The following is a 10,074-nucleotide window of genomic DNA, read 5'->3' as shown; positions in this document are numbered from 1 at the left end:
TCAAATGTTCAGAAAGGTAAAAATAAATAATAAATTTTGACGCAGGAGAGAAACAACTAAATGCTCTATTTAGAAATTTTATTCGAAAAATAAAAATAATTGTTTTCTTATCAATTATTGAATCTTTTTTTAGAACAATAGCTTTGTTAAAGTTCTTTCAAACATGAATTTAATATCACCCATTAGAACTATAGTATCAGCTACTAAAAATACAATCAATGTTAGCGTTGGTGCTAAATTGCGTCCTGGTAACTAATTTTAAATATGTAACAACTTAAAATAATATGAAGTAAAATAAAAGTATTTTGCCTTTAACGCATGAAGTGCTTACTATTTTACTTTTATAGTGTTTTTCACTTATTTTATACTCCATTATTTAATTATTTTTTAATTAATTTTCTAGCGCTTCCTCTTTTATTTTTCGAGCGGTTCTTCCGCCGTGGAGTAAGTCAAAATACAAGGCAACGGCGCCGACCTCCAGGTCTTAAAAGAGTGGATGGTGAGTTTGTTAGAAGAGGTGAAAGACTACTGGACCAGTTTTATTTGAATTTCCACCCTGGTTTAAATGTAAGTCATTATTTATTATATAATTTTGGTATTGAGTGGCCTATATTGGCATTCTGAATTTTAACATATTCATGGTATGAAGAATTCTATTGTGGTTCAGAAGCGTAGATAGGGTTGCACATCGGGTAGGTCATGGTGACCCAAACATGCTAAAAAATGCAAAAATTAAATTCATTATAGAATTTAAGACTCTTTTCTTGTTTTAAAATACTTAATATATTATCCATTTATTGTTCTGAATTATTGAAATTGTTAGTATTTCCCAAATCAGACACAATGTGATTTCTTTTTAATTTGTATTTTTTAAAAAACTGCAAAAAAGTTTCTTTTCCCTTCGCTCTTAAATTTAATTTTATTTTACCAATTGATTTTCAATCCCAGTATTGAAATTATCTTTAATTTTACATTTTATTGTGAAAATATTTTATTAAAACTTTTCAATCAATTAAAAGATATTTTTCATAGAAAAATCATTAAAAAAAATTGTGATATGTTTAACCTTAACATCTTTCTCATATATATAAATATATATATATGTAACAAATTTGAATCCTGTCAGCTCTTTAATATGTAAACATTATTTTATGTGAAGCATGATGCAGTTTGAAGACAATGAAGAGACTTTTTATCTTTTTAAATTCTTTTTAATCCATAGGGAAAGCACAATTATTTACAAGCAAAGACGAGGACATTGCGTATCCCCCACAACGCGTTGCAAAAGCAGAAGTGAGGAAGAAGGGTCGAAATAAATTATCCCTCGCCTTATATAACCTTAGATTTTGATAGGGAAAATATTTCCTCATAGTACTAATATATGACGAGATTTCGATAGGGATTTTCGTTACACGCGCGGAGAAGGCAGGTGAAACACAGGGAGATTTTAAAAAAGTATTTGCCTCTTCACGCACAGTGTGGGAAAGTTAGATTTTAGCTGATTCAGCAATTTAACAAAGCTTCTCTTGAATTAATTAAGTAGAGACAGTGTAATTGGATCACAAAATAAGAGAATATTTTTAGAATGAGTTTACTATGGGCTAAATTAAGGTAAAATCTTGGAAATTAATTAAATTGAAATTAAAAGTTTAAAATATCATTACATATATATATATTAACCAAATTTTTGTAGCTTAATCTTTGTAATTTGAAAATTCACCTTATGTATTATTTTTGTTCGTTCTTTTTATAAAAATCCCAAAAAATTTTACAAAGAAAATATTTATTTTTAAAATGATGTTTGATTATTACTACAACTGAATGATTTTTTTTAAATGCTGTCAAAACTTATTCAAACTTATTTCAAACTTCTGTATTTTTTTTAACTAACTCTCTTTGATTCTCTGTGTTCTCTTTCAACTCTTTTAAAATAAAAATAATGCAAATTAAATTACTAGATAATAACTTTTATTTACAATATTCAATTATCTTAAAAGTAAAGTGGACAGAAATATCTGTAAAGGTGTGAATTCAAGAAAAAGAAGTACAGAACAGAAATTCTTATCAGAAAAATGAAATAAATAAATAATAATAAAGTTTTGTGATAAACAATTAAGTCTAGTAAAAGGCAAATATCAAAAGAAGCTCAGAGAAAATATCTGGCAGTTCTGTCAAATTGCATAGAAATATTCATCTGGAAGTGTGAGGACCTAAGTCTCAAAAATTTCTTCCACATTTGATTCTTGTGCACAATATAAAACTGTCTATTGTACCAATATAATTGATGCTCAGAAACAACTGTAAAATCCAATTAAGTCATATCAAGGAAAGACCTATAAAAAAACTTGTAATATGGCCAGTATATGTCATGAAGGTCCATGGAGCATTAAAGAAATATTTACAAAACATGCTGGTGAGATATATTTACAATGAAGTGCTGATTTTCCCTCTGTATCTGCTGTCTTATATAATTTTAAACCTGTTTTAAAGAATACACGACTAAAAGTGTCTTTGAGAAAATTATATGCTATTGATTTCTTACTTTTATAAATATTTTGAATATAGGAATCAATCAGGATTTTTTTTTCTATCATGCTATTTGATGTACATATTTTTCAGGTTTTTTTTAGAACATTGTTTTTGTTAAATTTTTTTATATATATTTATCACATTCTTACAATAAATAAACATAGAAAAACCAACTGCCCACACAATTCAGAAATTAAATTGAGTTTTAAGGTTGAATTTAAATGACTAGAAAATAATTAATTAAAAATACAAATAAATTGAATTTATATTTTATGTGCATATATTCTTTCTTTTTTACAGGTTAACATCATTGAGAAAAATACATTAGTGGCTATGCGAGAGGGACGAGTGATGATAACATGTGAAAAAATTAACCCAAAAAGAGGAAACTATGTAGTTGACAAATATTATGGGAAAATGTCTGCACCTGTTGTTTATAAAAGATTCATTCATGTCATACCATTTCCTCAAAGTCAAAAATTTAAATTAGTAGAATTGATATGAATGGGATTTTTATATTTGTGTTTAAACTTGTATATAGATTTGTTGAGTAAAGTGTTCTCATAGTTTTTAAAACTATGATAATTTCACAATCATTGCTTTGTATTTCATTTTCTTTTCTATGTGAAAATACCATAGAGCTTATATGAAAATGGAGGGAGCTAGTCATATGTTTCTTATTGAAACAAGTGTACCCAACAAGAGTCACATGACATAGGGAAAATCTGAGAGTAAGAATGCTTTTTTGGCGACATATCGCAAATCTTGACATACTCAAAATGTGTCACACAACCTTTTGCTTCCCAGCACTGGGTCCGATTGATTTTCATTCCCTGAACAGTTTATTTTTTTCTTTTCTTGTTTTGAGATTATCATTCTACTAAGCAAACTGGTTTCGAAAATAATTTTTCTTTTTCATAACATCAATAGCTGAGTTTGTTGATTTAAATCATCTTTAGTTTTTTACTTTGTTTACCTAAAAACATCCCGTAATTTTACATTACATGTTCAAATACTTCTATTATTATCTCAAACAAATAAGAAAACTTTTATAAAAACAGATTATAAATATTATCTAAGTTTCCCCCCCCCTAAATATTTTAAAAAATGCATTCATTTTATAATTATTTTTCTTTCTAAAATTTAAATTATAATCCAAGAATTAGGAAAATAAGTAATTATTTTTGTATAAAAAAAATGAAAAAGATATTAATTAAAACTGTTAAAATATTTTGAAATAATTTAGAAAACAAAGAAATACTACCCCAGGATTGAACCCGGGTCTCATGAGTGCTACGCCAGAGTCCTAACCACTGTACTATTTGAGTGCTTGTTCACTATAACACATTATTAGTATATAAGCTATCTTGAAAGTTTCAAGATTGGTTATTGAGCCTTAATATTTTTATGAATGAACATTCTAAATATATACTACCAGTATACAAAATCTCATCCCGGTCTCACTTTTAAACCTCATGCCTTCCCTTTGTTAGTGTCAATTTTAAGTATTTTACTTCTGGTTTATAATTTTGCTGGTAACTTTGCTAACTACCTCAGAAACAAAAGTAAATCATTTTTGCAATCTTAAATGTGTTGACTTTAATATAAAATAATAAAGAAATTCGAAATTTTTATGAAAACCGTGATTTTAAGGTATTACATACCACAAGTTATTAAATATTGACATTCAGACAAAATTTTTATCTGTAAATATAGCATTTATTTCTTTAATAATTTCTTATCTATAGAATATCCACTTGTTTCATTTTAGATCTTAATTAAAATTTATAAAAAATGCAATTATTATTAGCACATTTATAAAATTTTACTGTATAACATTTTTAATAAAACATACATTTTTGCTTCACTATTTCATTCATAATGATGATTTAATATTGTTCACAGTATAATACGATTTGAATATTTATGGTAAAAAAGAAACAATATTTTGGAAATAATTAGAAAATTTATTTGCATAAAATAAATACACAATTATTAATCAGTCAATAATGTTTATATATACACTTATATTGTTGAGAAAAAAATCATGCCAAGTGCATGCAAAACATTCAAGATTAAAATAAAGCGATTAGCAAAATATAATGCAGTTTAAATGAAGCTTAATAACAAGTTAACTAAATTAAATACAATAACTAAACCAAACTCTGAAATATTATTCAGTTATAAAATCAAAATCATTGAGTGATCCAAGTTACAAAATTTTAAACTGACTTAAAATGGATATAAATAGAATATGTTTATTGTACATAGCTGTGAAATGATACAGGACTATCCTTAGAAGATTTTTCTCATCTAACTGTACAGCAAAAGTTAATCATGGTTTAAATAAGCTTTTAAATTAAGCAGTTAAAAGCTAGAAATAATCTGCCATTAAAATATAATGAAAAATGCTGTTACAGTGAATACAAATTCTCTCCCGAAGTAACGTGATTTTATCTTCTCCTACACCAAAATAGGGTTGCAATCCGTCTATCACTATTTCAACTCTATGGAAAATACATGTTTAGAAATCATAATATTCTAAGAATTATATTGATTCAATGATTTTTGAGAACAATATAGAAAGAAACTACAAATAAAAAAGTCCCAAATTTATTTTTTTTAAAAAGGCAATATAAGCTATATAAATTATTTAATAATTAAATAAATAATCTACTAGAAATAATGGATAATTTGTGTGTTTTTGATGTTCTATAGGCAAGACCATTTCACCTAGAGTTACCAAATTTGAACCAAATGTATTTTGGAGAGTGGAGATTTACACTAATTTTTTATAGTTTTTAATTAATTAAAAATTTAATATGGTTTTGGAATTTTTCCATAATATCTTCTAAAATATTTTTGCACAATTTAATTTGCAAAAAATTATCTTTATATTCATAAAAATGTAATGTTCATGCTAATTTTTTTTCCCTTAATTGTGACAGATTTTTAAAAACATTCCTTTGCAAAATATTCAATAGTACTTTCGATTGTAGATATCAACAACATTTTCTATTGTTAAAAGGAAATTCAAACTATTTTATTGCTTCATCAAATATTTAATTACATATATTTCTTCCATTGTTGATGTTGACCATTACCTGCATTGTTCACATTAGGAATAAGAAAGTGAAGCTACATTATTACAAAAGACAACTTGAATTAAAATATGTGTCAACTGAAAAGCTACATTTGTAATGACACAATGTATCATAAGATTTGATTTCATTTGAAAGATTTCTGTACACAATCAATACTAGAATAGATATAAAACTAATGAAATAAAGTGATTTTAAGGTTTATCATACTTTGAAATTTAAAAGTACTTTGCTAGGAAAATTATGAATATCAAGCTATGTATAAAAGATTTAATGGAAATCAAACACAATCTATATTCCAAGCAAGCTAGATAGTTGCCAAAGGTGACATACATAATCAAGTGTTCATTGTTGCCTGTATAAAAAATAAATGAAAATGAGAACCTGCCATCTCACATTGATTACTCCCACCTTAACTCTTTGGTGCAAAATGAAGGAGAATATCACGAATAAAATAAAATTTTAGAAAATAATTTTGTTTATTTCAAAAGTTAAGTTGAAGACAAAACAAACATGCTCATACTCTCACTTTAAAAATAAAAGATATATTCAACAAAACTGAAGTATAAGTATCCTTTTTTTATTTTACACAAAATGTTCTAAAATGGAAATTTTTACAAAGAGTTGCCAGTACATTTTTCTACTCCTTTATTATTTTTACTTAGTTAATTGTATTTAAACTTTTGTCATGTTCTTATAATCAATAAGAACATGATAGAAGTTTAAATTCGATAAGGAAAGAAATACCATAAAACTTTTATTTCTTTTAAATGTGCATTTCAATTTAAGCTCTCATATCAATTTTATACTCACAGCACTAATAAAGAATTGCAGCATTAATCCTAGGTGGAAAGGATAGAAAGACGAAATAGTGCATTTGTTCATTTATTTAATATCAAATGTGAAGAGAGGGGGCGAAAAAATATATTGCAGAGTTTATGTAAATGAATATTCCAACTCATAAGGCATTAAGGAAATCTAATTAACCAGTGAAAATGGTTTCCATAACTTACTTGCATTCTGTCTAATAAAGATGCTATCCTAGAGAATGCCTTGCGCAGTTGCGTACAATAGTTAAGAAATGTTCACCTTTGTTGTGAATTTAGCATTTTTATTGAATCCATCATGTGAGCCTCGGCGAATTTTTCGGTATAATATATCCGAAAATCGAATTTGTGTTTTAAACATGTTTTTCCCAACTGACTGAAACAAAAAAAGAAAGAAAAAGACACAGAACTACACTTATAATCATAAAATCACATGCCAGATTTGATATATTTAAATCACTGCGTTTTTGAGGTATCGCATTTACGTGATTCTGAAAGTACAGACCGACAAATGGTCGACCCCTTGTTTTATCGATCTCAAAATTTGACAGGTGTCTTCACTAACGATATTAAATCCGTGCACATAGTTTTATCCATCTAGTTCTCTTCGTTTTGTAATCGTGTTTGTTAACTTATATTCGAGCAGCCAGATTTCCTTTGAAAGGATTTGGTTCAAAATTTGATAGAAATTTACAAATTTGGAGTAAAGACAATATACTAAATTTCACTTATCAGAAAGTGTTATTGAGTTATATTTGCCAATGACAGACATAATGCCAGAAACGTGTTTATTGAACAGGGAGAGGTTTGAAACATGGCAATTTGCCAAAATGTCTTTTCAAGTTCGAATTTTTTGACGATTACAATACTTTCTCTATATTTCATTTACAAGAAAGTAAAAATAACAGTTACAGCTTTAAATTCGACACAATTATAAGTGTTCAGTGGAAGCAGATGTTTGTTCCACTGCTAACAACTGACATTGAGAAACTTAATATGCACAGTCTTTCAAAGCATTACAATGGGCTTGCTTAAAAATTTGTAAAATAAATTACTGTATCGTTTCGCTATCCTTCGTGTTTCTAGAAGGACTTGATCTAAATACTTACAATATATTGAATTTAAGCTTTAAGTGATATTTTTGACTTTCAAGAACAAGTTTATACATTATTATGTTTTCTTTTGATAACCTTTTAAAGTTGAGATATTGTTTTATGTACACATACTATTTTAATCTCAAAACTATTTATTCTTTGTATTTCATTTGTTCAGTTTTAGAATGTAGACAGAAAATCATTTATATTTTCTTCACACAATTTTAGAAAACATTAAAATTTGTGTCCGAATTAGGTTAAGTGTAACCTCGGCAGATCTTTTTGTAGCACAGGTGATGGCAGGGATTTTCCGATGGAAGAGGGGAGAGGCAAGACTTTAGTGATATGCGATGCGCGAGGATAGAACCTGGGACCTTGTGAATCGCAGTCCAGTAACATAACCATGATACAAAAGCGTACGCTCGTGTAGCGGAGTTATTAACTGGCTTATATGCTATTCACCACAGTACTCTCCCTCCAGGGAGTCGGAGGTGAGACGAACGATATGGCTGTTGAGTGGTGATGTATTGAGCTATTGTCTAAATGGGCCTGTACCCAGTTGAGTAACGAGTGTGTGTGAGTGGTTGTTGCGTCAAGTGAGTCTGACGACTTTGGGTTGCTGCGTCAAGTGAATCTGACGACTTCGGGTTGCTGCGTCAAGTGAGGCTGACGACTTTGGTTGCGGGTAAATGGCACCACAACAGCTGTACGAAGATTGAAGGCTCATCGTCCGAGGTCACCAATGAACAGGTTTGCGATGCGCGATTACAGAACCACCTGGGACTTGTGGAGCGCAGTCCAGTAACATAACCAGTATACAAAAGCGTACGCTCATGTAGCCTACTTGTTAACTGGCTTATATGTTATTCACCACAAGACATTTCCTAAGGTGAACAAGCAACATTTCTTTAAGTTACAATATTTCATTTCATATTTAGACAAAACTAAGTAAGTATTTAATTATTAATTTAATTATAATAAATGACTGCTTCCAATCATTGGATATTTTTATGGTGTCGGAAATTATTGAATAGATGCCATTTGAAAAGAAATCGAAATATACTTCTTAAATTCAAGTCTAGGACCAAAAGTCTCTTATGGTATACATAAATGAGAGTTGTGTTCGAGACCGACAGTTACTGTATTCTATTCCGTCTTTTTTTCTTGGTAAATAATGCAGGGAGCATACTAACATCAGATCCTGTATCGATGAGAAAAGAAATATATGATGACCTGTTCTTGATAAATAAGCAGATTCTAGTGTAGATTTGCGTGCCCCTTCGATTGGCGACAAATTTCAGCAATGAAGCACTACTTCTGGTTTCCACAATGTTTTGTTTTCATTGACATTACTGTTGGATTACCGAATTGGATCTTGGTGTCAAAAAAATTGCAAAAAAAAAATCAAGGGGCACTCAGTTGTAAACTTTTACCAATAAGCGGCAGGAAATATGAGATAGCGAGAAGGAAGTAGTTTTTAGTCTTCGCTGGACAAATTTTTTGAAAAATTGCATGGGGGAATGCATTTCCTTGCTTTCTCCTGGTATTTCCTATGACACCAAACGGCCCTTTATCCAAATTAGGCATTTCTTTTTTTATTTTCCCTTCATTTTGAAGAAATCCTTCAATTTTTCTTAATAGCATGACATGAAAGATTAAAATACACACATTGATAAATTATTAAACCATTTACTCTTTTAGATTCAAATATATCAAAATATATATTTTTGTATAAAACTCCCCGTTTTCTGACAAATTTGATCTTTTCATCATCATTATGATTTAAATATAATTTTTGGAAATCTTGATTGTATGATACGAGAAGCTACATGAATTTTCAGTCTTTTCGTGCGAACAGATTAGGAAGATGTAATTTGAGAATCCTCAAAGAATTTTATAAAAAGAAAGAAAGAAACTAATTGCGGTTTTAAGTAATTTGAGAGCATGCCTTAAAAGTTTTGTCTCACACCAGGCACTCTAAAAACTATACATATCAAGCATCTATCTGAGAGCTTGAATATAGACTTCGGGCATACTGAAGTTACTTCTAATTCAGTATGTCAGAGAAATGGTGAGATTGGAATAATCAATGTTTCTCGAGGAGATAAAGACTTATATGAGTTCTTTCAAAAACCGATTACGAAATTTTATGATATATATATATATATATATATATATATATATATATATATATATATATATATATATAGCTTTAGGAACTTTTTCACATACTTTTCCCAATGCTCATAATTATGATGACACGAATTTTTAAATTAAATTCAGTATCCTTTTTTTTTTCTATTCATTTTTTTTTTGTTTTGATTTTGTAAGCATTTCATTTCAATACAATTTGCTCTGGTCTATTGCTGATTCCAAAACAACGATCTGAGGATGCTACCACTTATAAAAGAATAGTCTTTGACCTTCTTGTACTTTATGAATCACATGGGAAAATAAATGTGTTCCTAATACAGTTGCTAGGGGATGGGAAATAAATAAGGAATCTGAATAAAAATTTTACAA

At 28.6% G+C, this 10,074-nt stretch overlaps 1 protein-coding gene across 1 annotated transcript; it reads left to right on the top strand.

Moving 5' to 3' along the window:
- The first annotated feature begins 73 nt into the window (after positions 1 to 73).
- On the top strand, positions 74 to 3,125 carry LOC129975944 (39S ribosomal protein L27, mitochondrial-like). Its single transcript, XM_056089243.1, has 3 exons — positions 74 to 248; positions 404 to 567; positions 2,830 to 3,125. Exons 1-3 carry the CDS (start codon positions 164 to 166, stop codon positions 3,031 to 3,033), a joined length of 453 nt encoding a protein of 150 aa, XP_055945218.1. The 5' UTR covers positions 74 to 163; the 3' UTR covers positions 3,034 to 3,125.
- The last annotated feature ends 6,949 nt before the right edge of the window (positions 3,126 to 10,074 follow it).

Source organism: Argiope bruennichi, chromosome 7 (genome assembly GCF_947563725.1).
Source record: "Argiope bruennichi chromosome 7, qqArgBrue1.1, whole genome shotgun sequence".
NCBI classification, from domain to species: Eukaryota; Metazoa; Arthropoda; class Arachnida; order Araneae; family Araneidae; genus Argiope; species Argiope bruennichi.
Note: the sequence above shows the minus strand (reverse complement) of the source record. Positions and strands in the feature narration are given on the sequence as shown.